This window comes from Anomaloglossus baeobatrachus, chromosome 5 (genome assembly GCF_048569485.1).
Source record: "Anomaloglossus baeobatrachus isolate aAnoBae1 chromosome 5, aAnoBae1.hap1, whole genome shotgun sequence".
In the NCBI taxonomy this organism is placed as follows: Eukaryota; Metazoa; Chordata; class Amphibia; order Anura; family Aromobatidae; genus Anomaloglossus; species Anomaloglossus baeobatrachus.
In genome coordinates, this window is record NC_134357.1 from 308537068 (window position 1) to 308555933 (window position 18866).

An 18866-nucleotide genomic window follows, 5' to 3' on the forward strand; every position below is an offset into this window, starting at 1 on the left:
GCCAGCCCGAGTCAGTGAGGGATTGATCTGCCAGTCCTCTGAAACGCAGGGACAAAGCGGAAAAAGAATTGACATGCTGCATCTTTGTTATTACCACAAAGATGCAGCCAAAAAAAACTGTAATGTGCGCACAGAAAAAAATGAAATGTCATAGACTTTGCTGGGGAAGGAAATGCATGCAGTTTTGGGACCAAAACTGCACCTGAAAAATTCAGAAAAATATGCAGCGTGCGCACAAGGCCTAAGTGTATATCAACAAGTGTGTAGAGAAGCTGCAGTCATTGGCATGGAACTCTACAAAGACTTCAAAACTAGATGGAGTGAAACGTAGTTAGGTGTTGGTTGCCATGAAAAAATCCTTAGGATGTTGCTATTTTCCCCAATGACAAGGTGTCCAAGCATGTATAAGTAGTTTAGATGTTTATTGTAACACAGATAATGTGTTTCAAGATATAAAATAATTTCTTCATATCCAAATAGACATACATGCAAATGATCATACATGTCACATGATAATACTTCAAAAACGTTTTATCATCTAATATAACTCAAAAACTTGTCACATGTGAATTCAATAAATTATATATGCTTAATATACACTGACAAGCAAAAGGGTAACAATGATTTGAACCTTTAAATTTCAGGCTCCATACCTGACCATCCACTACAGCTTTGAGCATGAGACTTAAGGTTGCTTTACACGCGTCAATATCTCGTGCGATCGCATGTGCGATCGCACCCGCCCCCATCACTTGTGCAGCACGGGCAATTTGTTGCCTGTGTCGCACAAAGTCAGTAACCCCCGTCACACATACTTACCTCCCGAACGACCTTGCTGTGGGCGGCAAACATCCACTTCCTGAAGGGGAGGGATGTTCAGCATCACAGCGACGTCACACAGCGGCCGGCCAATAGAAGCGGAGGGGCGGAGAAGAGCAGGATGTAAACATCCCGCCCACCTCCTTCCTTCCGCATTGCCGGCGGCCGCAGGTAAGCTGCACTTCATCGTTCCTGTGGTGTCACACAGAGCGACTTGTGCTGCCTCGGGAACGCTGAACAACCAGAGCACAGAAGGACGTTCTATTTTTTGAAAATGAGCGACGTGTCAACGAGCAACGATAAAGTATTTTTGCTCGTTCACAGTCACTCATTTGTGCTACACGCTACGATATGTCAAACGAGGCCGTATGTACGTCACTAATGACGTGACCCCGATGACATATCGTTTGATATATCGTAGCGTGTGAAGCCCGCTTAACTTCATTTTATAGACAATCATCTGGGCTAGTTCATACATAAATTTGACTTTCAACTATTTATCATATGATTGGTTATGCAGATTCTTGGCATGTTACTGCAGTATTGCTGTTTTGTTTCTAAAAATCTAAATTTAAATTTGTATTATTTTATTAGTATTTTGGTAAATCCATCTTTGGCTTTCAACAGTGCTTGAATTTTTTTTGGGCATGCTTTCGATCAAATTCAAGCATGTCTTGATCAAAATCTGATCCCAGGTCCCAATGTATAGAGCTTTTTCTTCAACTTGGGTTGAGGTCTGGGGACTGTAGGTGTCCATTCAGCACCTTTTCTTCATTGTCATTAACCCATTTCTTCGCCAATCTCGACGTATGCTTCGGATCGTTGTCCAGCTGGAACACTGTCGTCCTTTTCATACCCATTGTACTAGACTGTACAAAGTAACTCTTCTTGTAGGATACTCACATATAGCTCAGCATTGAGACCACTATTAATCCTGGTAAAATGTGCAACGCCTTTGGCTGTAAAACAACCCCATATCATCAGACTTTCTCCATCGAACTTGACAGTTTCTTCAATTTCTCAATCCCTTAGCCCCCTTTTCCCTTACTTCTTCCAGACCCATTTGCACCCATTAGAGCCTAGTCTAATCACTCTAAATCACCCATCCAATTTATTTTCTACTGTCCACTTTGTGTGCTTCTTTGCAAACTCAAGCCAACGCTTCTTAAGATGATATTGAAGACAAGGCTTCTTCACCTCTTTTTAGGCTACCATTTCAGACTTGTGTAACATGCTTCAAACTGTGCTTGCATGGGCATCTGTGATCTCACTATTATGAAGCATATGAGTCACCTCCACTGCCATGTTTGTCATGCCAGAACTGATAGACTTGTGATGAGCTGACTTGTTGACTCTCAAATTTCACATGGACTTCCACCTCTTAAATTTTGAATGTATGGATAAATGTACAGTATGAATGTATGGATGGACTTCCTTTCACATTCTTTCACCTGTCATGGCACTCACATGATGCAGTTTAGCAATTTTTCTGGCCAAGAGACCTCTATCGATGAGCTGGATGATGCCATTTCTTTTCTTGGGAAATCTTCCTCATGGCTGCTTCTCTATTTGAAACAGAAACCATTCACTTGAGAATCAACCTAGTAAAACACTGAGCTTTTAGGGAATGTGAGAACAGGTTGTAATTTGTAATATACAGGAATATTTTTTTTCCAAACAACAGAAGCAAAACAGTAACAATGTGGTAACCTGACAAACATCTGCATAACTAATTGTATGCTAAATCGTTACACGTCAAATTTATGTATGAGATAGCCAAGATGATTGTCTATAAAATGAAGGTAGTCTAACAACCAAAGATGCAAGCTAATGGTGAAATATGGAGCCTGAAAGTCAAAGGTTCACAACATTGTTACCCTTTTACTTGTCACTATAAGATCACTCTATTTACAAATTCAATTTCAATAAATAAGTAACATTTTCTGTATACATGATAAATGAGTGTTCATGATGTCTCTCTCATGCATCTCGAATCACAAAGTGATATCCTTACTGAGTGTAAAGGAAATAAAATTCTATGAAAAACAGTAAACCAGGAAGAAAGGGGTTAACAGTCCTCCCTGCCAGTGGAGAAGATGAAGCAGAGGTAACTAATAAGTAGTTTTATTTAGTCTACGTGTTTTGAAGTAATAGACTTCATTAGGACAGTAAGCTCCATATTAAGGGGAAAAAAAATTCCCTTTCCTCTTGTACAGTAAATGCCCTCACCCCAGTCTCTAATTTGTACCCTCACCCAACCTTCCAGCCATTTTTTGCCCCAGAAAGCAGCCTTCTCCCTGCCCTTTGTCCTGAATTAACAGGCCTCTCCCTGCTTGCGTGTATTGGGAGAGATATGTCAGTCCAGGGGAGCAGGTGGGGGGGAAAAGGGGCCCAGTGCAGCCGGTTCTTAAACTATGTTTTTGTCTGAAATACTGCTGCAGTAAAGGTATCCTGTTTTTGTATTATCTATTGTGACCATACAAGTAGAGTCAGCATGGAAATATAATGAACTGTATGGGGTGTCCTATGGTGTTTTTTTAATTCCAGAATTCTTAATGGGAAGGTGGCTTGCGGATCTGGATTACACCTGTTACGGGCCTTTAAAGCAAAGTTCACACACTATATTTGGTTTTGCTTTTTAGGCAGAATACCAAACTGAAAACCTGAAATTTACAATGCAAGAAGAAAAGCTTTTACCAAGCAAAATGTTGAAAATACTTTGCACGAATTGTAGGGTCAAGATTTCATGACAATATCTGCAGGGCAGTGAAGTAGATAATAAAGTGATATATGATTAAAAAAAAAAAAAACAGTTATTTTCAAAGTTAGCAAGGCTGATTTTCCAACCAAATAATTCTTTTCTGCTCATCCAAAATTGCATCTTTGACTGTACAAAGAAGAGAGTCTGTGTCGCTCCAACTATCAGGATACACCGTGCTGTACAAACAGGGTAGAGAGTCAAGCTCAGCCTCCTCCCTTTGAGCGCACTCTAGTAGCAGATCTTCACATTTTCTCCACCATTGCCGTGTTTTTCTAAAGAATAAAGAGAGAACTGTCAAAATTGCATATACTGTATATATGTTACATATACATACTGTGTGTGTATATATATATATACATATATATATATATACACACATACATACCTCGTGCCTGCGCAAAACGTCACCAGCGGTCACACGTGCACACAGTGCACAGTCCCGCTACAGTCGCACAGCGCATGCGCGGGACTACGGGCGCCCAGGGGCGGCGTCCTGAGATATGAAATTTAGCGTTGGGGGGACGGCGTCAATGTGCTGGAGGAACAGCAACGGTCAGCAGAGAGCCCGCCCCCATGGACGATTTACAAAATTTACATAGCAAAAGGTACAAGTTTATAAAGTATTTAATTTGGTTTAAAAGGGGCCACAAAAAGTACAGGAACCTTGCTAGAATGCAGCTCAGGAGCTACAGAGGGGAAAACTTTTAGGTTTCAAGCTAAATTTCTGATGACAGGTTCCCTTTAATGATGCAGACGGAGTCACTTTGTGATCTGTTGTGCATCACTTTTGACAGTAGCCTACTACAGTATTTGATGTTTGCACTAAATGTGGGTGATTGGAGTTATAAAACGTGAATTAAGCCTAAGGTCATCATTGTTGCTTATCTCCCCCATTTAACGCTCTTTGACTGCGATACTTTTTGTGACTGATGGCTGATCAGATGAACTTCATGTCTATTAGAATATATTCAGCTGATAAATGGACAGGCCTATCCTCTTTAATTAGTCGCAATTGGGACAGTGGAAAGCTACAATCTTATGTCACATGGCCACAAGTAGCTGTGTTGCCCAAGCCTTCTGGTTCCAATTCACATTAGATAACTTTTGCCTATCAGGTATTTCTCCCAACTTAACATTTGGCCATCTTCTAGTTTATCTCAACGGTGAAATAAAATATTGTTTTTTGAACTCCAAATGTGAGCTTGTTCTTGCCGAACAACAACTGTTGGGAGAAACTTGCGTGGCCGCCATACTCATTAGACTGCTATGCCCTAAAAATCAACAGGTTCAGTCTTATGTGTATGAGGGTCTTGAATTTGTTTCACACCATGTAAAAAATAGATTGAAGTGTTTGAAAAGATCCCTGGAAAAAGTTGTCATTTGTCTGCCTACTTTCAGGTTCATAACAATATAATTCCATACTGTACTCATGAAATGCAACCAAAGATACTCACTTTAATTTTTTAACACTCTTTTCATTTAGAGGGATATGTAATATGATAGGATATATTCCCACACGAATCAGAGCGGAGAGACAGGAGAGTCCAAGCTCCAAAAGGCAGTGTGCATTCTGCATTATAAATGATAATATAAAAAAATATTAGGACACCTATTCTGTGCAACATTATATATTACTGATAAATATAACAGCGATTTACTCACCTGCTGGGCTACCGCTTCAACATTCTGCCTGGTAAAACAGCAGTGTATGCATTCCCCATCCTTTTCACCAATTATGTCTCCACGCTGGTATCTTGTTGCATATTCAGCATCTGTCAAGCACTCTGAAATGAATGAGAAAATCTAAAAATGGACATAATTCAGTAATTGTATTTTATGTCTCATGATATTAGTTAACAGTTTTTCAGTTCGAGCAACAGAAAAAATTCAGTTACCCTTTAGTAGTTCATTTACTCTGTAAAAATCACATGAACTAAATAGACTTCGATATCCACAAAGTAGAGATTAATGTTTAAGAGTTACAAAAATATAGGTCACATGTCCACCACTCCAAGTTGTACAGAGCTGTAATACTATTCCCATAACAGATTATGGGGTTGTACTGTTGCTTGTAGTGTATCTACAATATAGTGTGCAAAATTGGGAATTTACGACACTACACCACAAAACAGACAAGTATGACAGATCTTGGCAATGCAACCAATTCATTAATGGGGAGATCTGTGGAGATGTACCTTTGTATCCATGTTTCATACAGCAGCTGTCACGGGGTGTGATGAGATAACCAGGGCTCCTAAACTGGCCCTCAGGCTAGGGGGGGCCCTAGCTGTCCCTGATCCTAGACATATGTCGACGAGAGAACTCCACAACAACTCCACGCAAAAAGCACTACAGTCACCAACAGGACTGTGATACAACAGCACATAGATGCATGTAGCAAAAGCTACCATCGGCATGGGAAGACAGATTCCTCCATCTTAAAAAGGCAGGGAGTAGCTGTGAAAGGCCTTCCCACAACATGTGGTCCCAGAGGTAAGCAGCAGGCCAGTAGAAATTAACTCCTGCCAGCTTGATCATAAATGAACACACAGCTGGTCGACACCCGAGCCTGCCTGTGTAACTCAGAAGCACCAGAGAAACCACAGTGTGGAATGTTAGAGCCTGTCGTGTGAACAGCGTCTGATGCCAGCATGACACCTGGCGAGTTGTAAGTCAAACTCCATGTGACAGCAGCATTGAAAGGTTTATTTCTCTCTGATTTACCCCATGCTTATTATGTTACTCCACTCTTTGCAAAGCAGAGTGCAATATCAGTAGAAAACCTGCATGTGAGAGCGTGTGCAGATTTATGAGTTCTTGTGCAGTTTTTTAACTAGTTCTTAGGCTGCATTTATGTGTCAGTTTTACATAGTCTGTATGTGATCTGTGATTTCTGGACTGGCAAGAGATCTCCTAACCTAAACTCAACAACTTCATATATTCCTTTGAGTTGTGGTGTTAGGTAATGGAAGGTACACTGGACAATTGCTAATGGCCACGATCCACCAAAGGACCCCCAGCCTTTACAAGCCGGAAACTGCACTTATAATGCATGATTGCTATTATCAGTGCAGTTTCCAATCTTAGAAGTAACTTTGGTGACATCATGGTCATGTGACCAATGGATCTTTACCTTGCAAGGTCTAGAGAAACTGAAGATGAAGAGAGAGACTGGTATGTCCTCTATAATGTTTGTTCATGTGCCTCCTACTGGAAGCACCAATCCTGAAAGTCAATATTGACCCTTTTGAGGGCATGGATATATGATTGGATATAAGAAGCAAAGACAGAAACTGCAGTGTATGTGTGTGTAACATGCAGTGTGTGCAACATGCAGTGTAACATACATACACTGCATGTTACACATACACACTGCCCATGTTACAACACTACATATTCAAGTAGGTTCACATGACTGATTTCTCCACAGCCGAGAAAAACAGTTTAATTATTTTGATCAGACTGGCATCAGTGTTTCTCGGATGTGGAGAAGAAAAAAAAAGTTTTTCCAACTCCTCCGTTGTATCAGTTCTTGAAAACTGACTGCAGTCCTATTTTTTTTTTTTGCTAACCCATAGACGTGTTTTGCCGATTTTGATGTGACACTTGGATCAAAATCAGACAAGTCTTCAATTTTCTGGTCCAAGGAAAAAAAAATCGAACATGTGCACAGTCCTAAAGAATATCATAGTTCCAAGTGGTATCCGTGAAAACCAAAAATAGGATTCAGAGGAGAAAATCGGTTGCGTGCACAAACCCTTACACACATACACACTGCAGGGCTTCACTTCGTCTAAAATCGGCTCTGCCTATGAGGTTGTCAAGTTTGGATTAAGAGATGTGTTCTTGGACCATGAAACATGAGTTTGTGAAACTGGTCTAAGGTTTCACTGTTTCTAGGGTGCAGTGAGCATAATAAGGTGATACACAAGTTATTTGGGACAGAGGCTACTTCATGTGTTGTCATACAGTTCCTCTAATGTGCATAAAGACTAAAGCTCAGTTTTCAGAAATATCACAGCGATTTGCTCATAGTTTAGTTTTTTTGTTTGTTTCAACAATACACACTTCAATACCCACAATAACAAAACTGTATACCACTATGGTAATCTCAAATGGGAACAGCTCATCTTAATTGTAGAACATAGTATTATTGAGAATAAGTGTAAATATACCAGTGTCACATTTCATGAAGTCTTTATTGGCACATAATTTGTCACTCAAGATTCTTCCAAGAAGTGAAGGGACCAAAAGGACTGGACGAGGTACTCCAATCTTGTAGTGAGTTACCAGAGTGTATGGCATTAGTGTTAGGCAGCTTCTTCCAAGTGAAGAACTTGGTTCTAAATGAAACAAAAAATGTATTATATATTTTATTAAGAGATATAATGTATGTAAAAAAAAACAATGAACATTCCTATAGGTTTTGCCTGCAACTGCTAAATATACTAGTATTATTTGATTCATTCTAGGAAACTGAAGTATGGATGTGTGTAGGAAAAAAATGCCTCTTTACAAAAATGTATTAAGGCCTCCAGGAATAATCCATTCAGTTATACAACATGTATAATTTTACGTTTGCTCTGTATGAAAAGAGCAATCAATTTGAATAGATCTACTCAGAAAAAAAAGCCAAGAAAAAGCAAAAGAATAAAAGATACTGTATGTGCATATTTTTTATACATATTTTTATGTCCTCAGAGCATGACAATAGCTAAAGGGGTTGTCCCACAAGTATACTGTATTTTAATCAATTGATCTTGGAATAATAAGAATTTCCACAACTGAATGTGTTAAAAAATGTTCCTGTACTGAGATAATCTAATAAATGTGCGTCTGCTATATCTTATTATTTGCTGTGTCCAACCATGTACAGCTACTCTAGTTCATAGCTGGCACATATCATAGCTCCTGGTGATGAGTTGAAGCAAAAGTCTCTGAAGATAAGGGAGTATACAGATAGAATAGCAGGGGCTCGCAGCTGCTGCTTTCTGACGTAACACATTTCTCTAGCTGAGCTGACAGATTTTACCTACCTGTTTTATCACAGGATTGAGTGTTTCTACTGGTTCTCCAGCCCTGTGAGCTCATCATAAATCAAGTCAGTGACATAGAATCTCTAGCACCTACTGATCTTATATGTCACTGCAGTATTCTGGGAATGACCTTAAATGATTTCATTATTAAGATATCCACTATAATCTTGCAGAGAACTGTGATATGTAGATCCATATGAATTCTATAAGCTGACAGTACTAGGTAAAAGGTATTATTACCCTTTCTTTACTGAAAGGAGTTGTCCGGTCTACATCCACAAGTCTGCAGTCATTCTATATGACCGCAGGCTTATGAATCCTCACAAGATGTGCACTGCGCGCAGTGAGGATTCTCCGATGTCAGTAGCATGAGACGAGGTACCTTGACCACAGGAATCCGATATGCATACCCCTGACAGAATCTGGCTAGACTGTTTCTGGTTCACTATTGCTTAGTGTATTGCTCGAGGCAGGAAACAATCTAGTCAGATATATCCAGGATTATGCACATTGCATACTTGTGTTCACATGACTACCTATCCTGGCACTGACACTACAGAATCCTCACAGCATGCAGTGTGCGTCTTGGGAGGACTAATAAGCCTGCAGTCACATTGAGTGACACAGAGAGACTGCTGACTTGTCATTTCAGACCGGATAACCCTTTAAAGAGTTTTTCCCCTCTCTGCTTTCATGGCCAGGATGAAAACAATTGATTCTAGGTGTAAGAGCGTGGCTAGGCCCGTGTACCCCTGCCCTGTGTTCATGTATGCAATGGTTTTATGCATAGAGTATAAATGTGGCTAGCCAGTGGCCAGGTTAGATACTGCTGCCTGGTATAGAGAATAGGTTCTACCTAGTGACCGGAGGACTTAAGCAGGGAAAAGCTAAGTTCTTTGGGTAGCCCATAGGAGAAGGAGCCAACTGCAGGTGAGCTTTGTCTGATGGTCGTCGAAACCGTTATACAGAAAGGATCCTTGTGTGACCATGTGGGACTCTATGACTTTGTCTGAAACTGTGGTGACAGGCAGTAAGGAGGAAGATGGACAAACAGCTACAATAATACCAGGAACGATGGCGTAACCTACAGTAAAACTGTGTTTTGAAATTAATTGTACTGTAAAATACTTGTTCAAGTATTATGCAATGTACAGTAAATGTAAATATGTAAGTACAGTATTTAACAGTGACGATGTGTTGGAAGTACTCCGTGTAATGTTGTGAAAGAAATCAATATCTGTGTCTGTGACTCCCCAAAGGAAGAATCCTGGTCAGTACGAGGGCATAACAATGATATGGCTTGCACACACAAAGAACACACACCCAGCCAGGACACCGCAACAAATGCCTTCCCCCTTGCTCTGTGGAGGTGGCCAGGGACTGAACCACTGAAGGAAGACGGCTGAGAAGCAGCCCCTCACCTGTAACTATCGCCCTGGGTCACCCTCACATCGATTTCGGCTATCAGGCAATAGAGTTACAGAAACAGCATTGAAAAATTAGCTATGCTAATAGCATTTCTCAACTCTTGACCATCTCCGTGGTCTTAGGCCACATGCATACGTTCAGTATTTGGACAGTATTTTTCCCTCAGTATTTCTAAGCCAAAATAAGGAGTGAAACAATCATAGAAAAAGTATAATAGAAACATGAGTACCACTTCTGTATTTTTCACCCAGTGAAAGCAGAAAAAAAGTAAACAAATTAAAAGAAACCTTTTTATAAGAAGAAAAGCCAGAGCTTTTCACTTTTTCACTAAGGTAGGTTCAACCTTTATTTAGCTTGTGTTTTTTCAGTGATTTTTTTTCTACTTGGTTATCTGTGTGAAAACAAAGGCTGATCCAGCTTCTGTGTATCACGTACAATGTTATTCTTTAGTCAGCTCTTTAGCTATTTTGGTGTTTTTCACTCTATAGCATTTCCCTGTATTGTGAAGTACATACACAAAACAGAGCCAAACTATGCAAATATTAACACTATTACTATGCAGCAATGTGGTAACTGGAGACCAAAAGAAAAAAACAGCAATGAATTATTAACTTTACCTTCACATCTGCACGTGCCACAGTTTAGAGATGTCCAGAGCAAGTGAGAACTACAGCGATCTGTGCTGATTATTCGAACATGCTTTTTAGGCTGGGAAGAAAAAGTAGAAATTAGAGCCTTTTGGGAATAGAAAGGCTATTCTTTTTTTTCTTTGTAGCTACAGTATATATCATGTTTATCATACTCTAAAATCTAAAAAACAAAATATGTATTCATTTTTATAACTATAATGATTCTATTGTGTCTTATAGAAATATTATTATATTGGAACCATGAGCAGTTTCTTCCATTCGTCATGCATGCTGTTCTCTTTCAATGATTATAGTACTGATCTATGTCTCAGTGTATTAAGTGGGCTTTACACACAGCGACATCGCTAGCGATGTCGCTGGTGAAAGCACCGCCCCCGTCGGTTGTGCGTCACGGACAAATTGCTGCCCGTGGCGCACAACATCGCTAACACCTGTCACACATACTTACCTGCCTTGCGATGTTGCTGTGGCCGGCGAACCGCCTCCTTTCTAAGGGGGTGGTTCGTTCGGCGTCACAGCAGCGTCACTCAGCGGCCGCCCAATGGAAGCGGAGGGGCGAAGATGAGCGGACTGAACATCCCGCCCACCTCCTTCCTTCCTCATTGCGGGCGGCTGCAGGTACGGTGATGGTCCTCGTTCCTGTGGTGTCACACATATACGCAGCGATATGTTATGCCGAGGGAACGACGAACAACCTGCGTCCTGCAATAGCAACGATATTCAGGAAAGGAACGGCGTGTCAACAATCAACGATTAAGTAAGTAATTTTGATCGTTAACGGTCGTTCTTGCATTTCACACGCAACAACGTCGCTAATGAGGCCGGATGTGCGTCACGAATTCCGTGACCCCAACGACATCTCGTTAGCTATGTTGTTGCGTGTAAAGCCCGTTTTAGACCTGTGAGAGAATACAAGCCATTTTGTATTCTATTGAAACCATCTTGTTATAACTGAATGATGTCATGGGGTTCAGCTAACACTGATGGGTGGGGAAATTTCACATTTCTACACACACCCCTGCGGCTCTTATTGGTGCATTGTAATTTCTTTGTTTGGGATACTATAAAAGCTGGTCACATGATGTAGTAAAACAGAATTTCTCAGTACACCATGCTTAGCTATTCTGTCTTAATTTCTCCAAGCACTTGTAAAACAAATCTTATTAATTTGGAGTTCCAAGGGCATAGAAGCAGAGTATTTCGCTCACAGACCTTTTTAACTCAGGGATAATACAGGGGCTTTTATGCATTAAAGCTGCTGGCCTTTTCCCGATCGCGGGTCTCATGACCCAAACTGACAGCATCATATATGAGGCAATTAGCATGTTAAAAAGATTATGAAATTGAGCGAAGCTCTGCAATCCTTGTCAGCGTAATCATGTGCTGCGTGTGAATGATTAGTGAGAATTTGCTCATGTTCATTTTATCTTTTGTGATCACCTAAAACTTAATTGGTGGTACATTTCCCTCTGTAGTGCAAATAAGAGGAAGACTTTGAAAGTTATTTATATTGCAGAAAACTACAAGATTATTGTTACGAGTAATTACCAGTAATTTCCAGTTATTATTATTTTTTATTATTATTATTATTATTATTATAGCACCATTAATTCCATGGCGCTTTAGATATGAAAATGGCTATACATAATAGAAACAAGTACAGTTATTATTATTTTTTTTTATTATTATTATTATTATTATAGCACCATTAATTCCATGGCGCTTTAGATATGAAAATGGCTATACATAATAGAGACAACTACACTACGATTAGCGCTTTTGTTCTATTTTTTCTATTACAATTATATCTTCATGTGTAAAAGGACCTTTAAGTGGGTCATTACAAAGGTATAGCCCTTTGACCCCAGACCTTGCTGCCAGTTTAAGCATGGCACAGTGAAAGACATAGACAGACGCAGCAAGATTATCTTGAAAGTGTTTATCTCAGGTTGAGAAAGCAATCACGACGGTTACCATTTCTCCATGAAGATACAAGGTTAATGGTTACAAAACAATATTGGCACAATTCATGCTTTCTCAGGTCATGTAGAGTGTGTCAATGCATGTTTCAGCTCCTCTCAATTTGAGACCACACTACAATTCTGCATAGAAGCCAAAGGAGTCACTATTAGGCTACGGGCACATGGTGAGTATTTGGCGAGATTTTTACCTCAATATTTGTAAGCCTAAACCAGGAGTGGGTAGAAAATACAGAAGTGGTGCTCATGTTTCTATTATACGTTTCTTCTGATTGTCCCACAATTGGTTTTGGCTTACAAATACTGAGGTAAAAAACTCACCAAATTCTCAAAGTGCGTACATGGCTTTGGTCATAGACCACAGTCTTTTGCTGAGTAGACCACAGTATCTTGTCTCAAATAGGGGAGGCAAGTTGATGCGGTAATATATTGCAGTCTTCTGTAGACAGTATATTTTTAATTGCAGGGCATTGTTTGTCAGGGAGTCCCTGTGCTCTGGTCCTTTCACAAATAGTTCACAGGGAGCTGTCTGCCAGTTATCCCACTGTGCCTTTTCATGAGGTGCTGTAACAGCCATATGGGCGTCCTCGCATTGTCCTCTCTCCTCTCCTGTCTGGGCGTCCTACGGTGGCAGTCCCATCTCTGTCCAATGCTGCTGTCTCCCGGAGCGTCTATGCACCTTGCTGGCTTCCAGCCTCTGTCCGTAGGGCGCATCCGTGGTCATGCCCCTTTTCTTAAAGGACCAGTGTCCACCTAACACAGAAGTGCCTCCCAGGTCAGCTGGGAGGTTGCAGGTATTTAAGGCACCTCTGCTCTATGGGAGCTGCCTGCGTAATGAGTTTCTTACATTGCTAGTTGTCAGGTCCTTTAGTGCTGCTTTGTGCTGTAGACTGCTGCTGACGTCTCTTTGTATTTCAGTGCTGTGCCAGTCTGCTGTGCTGTTGCTGCCGCCGATTCAATCCACACTGGCCAGCTATTACAATATCGCAAGTATTGACGCTGGTTGCTGCTGCCATTCCATCCATCCATCCAGCCTGGATGGATCCACTATTCTGCCTGCTACCTTCTACCAAATAGACTGTGCTGTGTCCGTGGCATAAGCTGCCGGGGTGCTGCTGATCCCCTGGGGCTGCCCTCTGCCGGATGCTTACCAGCACCTGGAGACGACTCAGCGGCCAGTTCAGTTGGCTCTCCCAGGAAAGTGAACTGTACCTTCGGTCCAGTGGACCCACTAGAACAGTGCTAACCCTGCAAGCATAACAGTTGCCATAGCTGAACAGTTAAATACTCCTGACTCTCCAACAGCAAAGTTTGTGTGGCACCACTTTTTGGCGTGGTGCACAGTTGACCTGTCACCTCAACAAGCCTGGTACCACTCTATAAACAGAACATACATTAAAGTCATTGTTATTACACAGATTGACAACATTGCCTTGCTGGAAGAATAACTATTCTATTTATATGTACATATAAACCATGCAGTGCAGCCTGCCTGGATCATCCGAGTTAGGAATTTCAAGTAAGGTGTCCAGAAAGTGTATGAAAGAAAGAGAGAAATATAAGGAGGAAATGCAGTGGAGTCTGGCTGCATATACATTCAGATTCATTTGGGAGGAGAGCTATTTAATGGCTGAGCAAAACACATTCTATTAACTATTTCATACCAGTGTTTGATTGAGAACAGCCCTGCTCAGTCTTCTCAGTGTAAAATTCTTACGTAAAATATTGTAAACACAAGGCTAGTGTGTCTGTCAGGCAGGATATCTGTAAGTTTTCGGCTGCTAGTTCCCATGTCTCAGTATTTTGGCTGTGGAATGTACCCAGAACTCAGATCAGGACTCTGTTAGGATTCAGATGTCCATTTCAGCAGATGAAAATTTGAGCAAACTCTTAACAAAACCACTGATAAAGCTAGAAACATTTTTATCATACGTGCCCTTAAAGTGTTATTTCCATCTCCAAGATCCTACCCCAATATGTAGTAGGTGTAATAAAAATAATAATAATAATATTAGCAAAAACTTCCAATTAGAAATGTAGTCGAGGCAAGGTCGTGCAGCATCCGCACTACACAGGGAAGTGATCATTCGTTTTCGTTTTTGCTCATTGATTATTAGTAGTCCCTTCTTATCTCTTGTATGTATTGCATATATTTTCCAGCTTCTGTCCTATATTCATTGTAACTTTGAACCCTCCTGGTATTTGTTTGGGTGTTATCATTGATGGTTTTTAACTATTTTTGAATGAAGATGATCTTTTATAGGAGTTATTGGTTCTTTTATAACTATATAACAAAAGAATTATTTTATTAAACTTTAGGAAGTGCAACTGATCCTTTATGCGTGCCTTTCCTCCTTCTTGAATGACGTATGTTTTGGTTATCACTAATATATGGGTGGTGTCTGCTCCATTGGGATTGTTTTCTGGTAAAGAATATATTCCTGATCTGAACAGTATGAGTCAGCAACTAATGACAGGGGAGGAAAGAAAAGCCAAGACTCTCATCGCATAATTCCGCCTCTCCCCTTTGCTGATTGATAGCACTGTATGAACATGGCCGCAGCAGATAGGAGAGATGGATGTGTGTACTTTAATTGACACTGTGTGTACTGAATGCATTGTAAATTTGCAAAGGGGGAGGGGTGGATCCACTTCACTAGGAGTGCTGGCCATGCCAATGATGCGCCGAACACCCACATTTGCATATGAATTAAAAACATAATTTTGTGGATAATCAAAGCTAAGAAAACTAAATAACAGGAATGATTTTTTATAGGGGGTACGTTCCCTTAATGAGCATCTGATTCATTTAACCCGACCGTTGGCAGTAATATTATGTCCTAAGTGGTCATAGTCTAATCGCCCCCAGCTGTGGCCGGCAGTGATCCGCGCACATGACAGCCGATTTGTACAGCTAACATGGGTGCCTCGCAGGCACAAGTGGATACGTGTTCCGCCCGTTTCTGTTAACCCCTTAAATGGCACTGTCAAAATGTGACACTGCCATTTAAATCTCCGGCGCGGTAAATCTGTACTCAACGGGCTCCATCAGCGTCGCAGTGAAGTGATCACTGTGAGCCGATGGCTGTCATTGTAGCACAGGGTCATGTGATGACTCCTGTAGCTCACATGACACACTTCCTATTTCACCCAGCTGGCTGCTGCCAGTGACAAGATGTGAGTTTTTCTCCTGATCTCAGCTGTGATCAACAGAAAAAAATGAGTGATCAGACTGCTGATCCTTATAGTCCCACCGACACATCAGTTTTACCATATAGTGAACGCGGTGAATAAAATATTTAAAAAAACAATCATGCAATCGCACTTTTTTTGCACGTTTTCCGCAATTGTAATTTGTTTGCCGTTTTCCAGTACATTATATGGTAAAACTTATCCTTTCATTTAAAAGTACAAATCATCCCGCAAAAACAAGCCCTCATATGGCAAGATTGACAGAAAAATAAAAAAGTTACAGCTCTCGGACGAAGAGGAGCAAAAAAACCCCAACGAAAAACAGAAAATTGGCCGAGGAATTCAAGGGGTGACAGACTGCCTTTAATTGTACGGATATCACTAAGGCTGCTTTCACACTTGCGTTCAGCGCAATCCGCCGCTATGGAGAATAGGGCAGTCCGTTAATGCACTGCGCTATTCTCCATAGACTTGTATTGATGACGCACCGTAACGCAAGTGTCTGCGTTGCATCCGCTGGATGAAGCTGCGTCGTTATTTTGACACAGCGTCGGTCGGAGGGAACGCTGCATGTAGCATTTTTTTGGGTCGTTAAAATAACGCACTTTGTCGGATTCCGTTAGAATCTGCCAAGGTGTCTAATGATTGTCTATGGGGGTGGATTCCGCCGCAATGCACTAAGCGGCGGAATCCGCTGACGGATTCCATCACGTTCTACTGCGCATGCTCAGCATGTCCAGCAGAACGATCTAAATCATTTAAAATCACTCCTGGTCTCTCTCCCCCTCTCACCCCCTCTCTTATACTCACCGATCACCGGTGCGGCACTGCACAGCTGTCACACTCCTCTGGCGGCTTCTCCTGCTTTTGAAAATGCTGGCCGCTCATTATTCCATCTCGTATTCACTGCTTTCCCCGCCCACTGGCGCCTATGATTGGTTGCAGTCAGACGCGCCCCCATGCTGAGTGACAGCTGTCTCACTGCAACCAATCACAGCCGCCAGTGGGCGGGTCTATATCGTGCAGTATAATAAAATAAATAAATAATTAAAAAAAAAAACGACGTGCGGTCCCCCCCCCCCAATTTTGATACCAGCCAAGGTAGAGACACACGGCTTTGGGCTGGTATTCTCAGGATGGGGAGCCCTACGTTATGGGCAGCCCCCAGCCTAAAAATATCAGTCAGCAGCCGCCCAGAATTGCCGCATCCATTAGATCCGACAGTCCCGGGACTCTACCAGGCTCATCCCGAATTGCCCTGGTGTGGTGTCAATCAAGGTAATAAGGAGTTAATGGAAGCCCATAGCTGCCACTAAGTCCTAGTTTAATCATGGCAGGCGTCTATGAGACACATTCCATGATTAACCTGTAAGTGAAAGTAAATAAACACATACACCCGAAAAAATACTTTATTTGGAATAAAAGACAAAAAACACCCTCTTTCACCACTTTAATAAAATCCCCAAATACCCCTCCAGATCTGGCATAATCCACACGAGGTCCCGCGGCGCATCCAGCTCTGCTACATGAAGCTCACAGGAGCGGCAGTAGAACACCGCCGCTCGCTGTGAGCTGCATGCAGCAACTGAAGGGAGTTGCACTGTTAGCGGGGACGTCACTGAGGTAATGTCTGTGTGTGTGCGGTGATGATGGATGCGGTAGTGCCTGCGTGTGCGGTGATGATGGGTGCGGTAGTGCCTGCATGTGCGGTGATGATGGGTGCGGTAGTGCCTGTGTGTGCGGTGATGATGGGTGCGGTAGTGCCAGTGTGTGTGATGATGATGATGAGTGCGGTAGTGCCTGCGTGTGCGGTGATGATGAGTGCTGTAGTGCCAGGATGTGTGGGATGATGATGAGTGCGGTAGTGCCGGTGTGTGCGTTGATGATGGGTGCGGTAGTGCTGGGATGTGTGTGATCATGATGAGTGTGGTAGTGCTTGCGTGTGCGGTGATGATGGGGGCGGTAGTGCCGGGATGTGTGTGATGATGATGAATGCGGTAGTGCCTGTGACTCGCCCACCCCAGGGCTATGGGACACCCGGTGCCGGACTAGTCCGGTGGTAGTCAGTGGTGGCTGGGCCCGGCTCCGTGGCCCTGGTGGGTGTCAGTTGAATATGTGGCTTGAATTAAAGTTTGTGTTCGTGACGCCACCTGTGGTATGCGGCTACTAAGCCGCCGCTGTGTGCGGCCTCCGGGATGATGTTATGGCAGCAATGGTAGTACTGCTCCCCACAGGTGGAGCAATGCCCGGGGCACAGTTGGTGCTTGTGAATGTCTATGCAGATGAAATAACTGAGGCAACTTCAGAGGTGCAGTTCAAGTTCTTTTACTCACAGTTTCCGTCACAGTTGCAGGGACCCTCAGACTGCTGGGACCACTGTCAGGGACCTCCGTCAGTTCTGGATGATTCAGAGCGTGAAATCCGGTTCCCTCTCTTTAGTGTCTCTTTTTCTGCTGTCTTCACTAGCCTTGCCTTAGGTAGATGGACTTGGCTTGGCCTCCATTACAGCCTCCAGGCTGGGGGGTCACCTGTCGGCTGATTACCCCTTTTCTGAAGGTCTGCTCTGGGTTCTGGCCCTGGGAGCTTGCAATTCCCTGGGCCTCGGTTTTTACTGTCTGGAGACTGTCTTTTCACTCCTCCAGTTTCTAGGGACCGTCCCCTGTCGCAGCTAATCACTCCACCGATGTCACCGTGGAACGGGCCACCGCAGCCTGCAGCTACCCGTAGCGCCTCTGGGCCCTCGGCAGCGGTACCCAACAAGGACTGCTCGTGGTACCTTACAGGACTACCCGCGGCCCTGCGACCCTTTCCTTCCTTCTCGTCCTACATGCTCACTCCTCACTCTCCCACTCCCTGAGCGAACTAACTAAACTTGACCTTCCCTTCTCTATCTACTCTCAGGTGGCTCCTCCCACCTCCCCAGTTGCTAGGCTACCACCCTATGGGAGCAGGGATGGGTCCTACAGCCCCTCTCAGCATGCAGCATGGGAGGGTTGCCTGC

The 18866-nt window shown here is 42.6% G+C and overlaps 1 protein-coding gene across 1 annotated transcript in view; it reads right to left on the minus strand.

The window, feature by feature from the left end:
- Nucleotides 1-484: 484 nt before the first annotated feature.
- CARD14 (caspase recruitment domain family member 14) overlaps nucleotides 485-18866 on the minus strand; it is a 123131-nt gene continuing 104749 nt past the window's right edge. Inside the window, exons 17-21 of the mRNA XM_075349695.1 lie at nucleotides 10662-10752; nucleotides 7756-7923; nucleotides 5243-5364; nucleotides 5035-5150; nucleotides 485-3852 (exon numbers count right to left, since the gene is read on the minus strand). Of these exons, the coding sequence (XP_075205810.1) occupies nucleotides 3645-3852; nucleotides 5035-5150; nucleotides 5243-5364; nucleotides 7756-7923; nucleotides 10662-10752 (705 nt within the window). The 3' untranslated portion in view covers nucleotides 485-3644. The remainder of the gene's footprint in view (nucleotides 3853-5034; nucleotides 5151-5242; nucleotides 5365-7755; nucleotides 7924-10661; nucleotides 10753-18866) is intronic.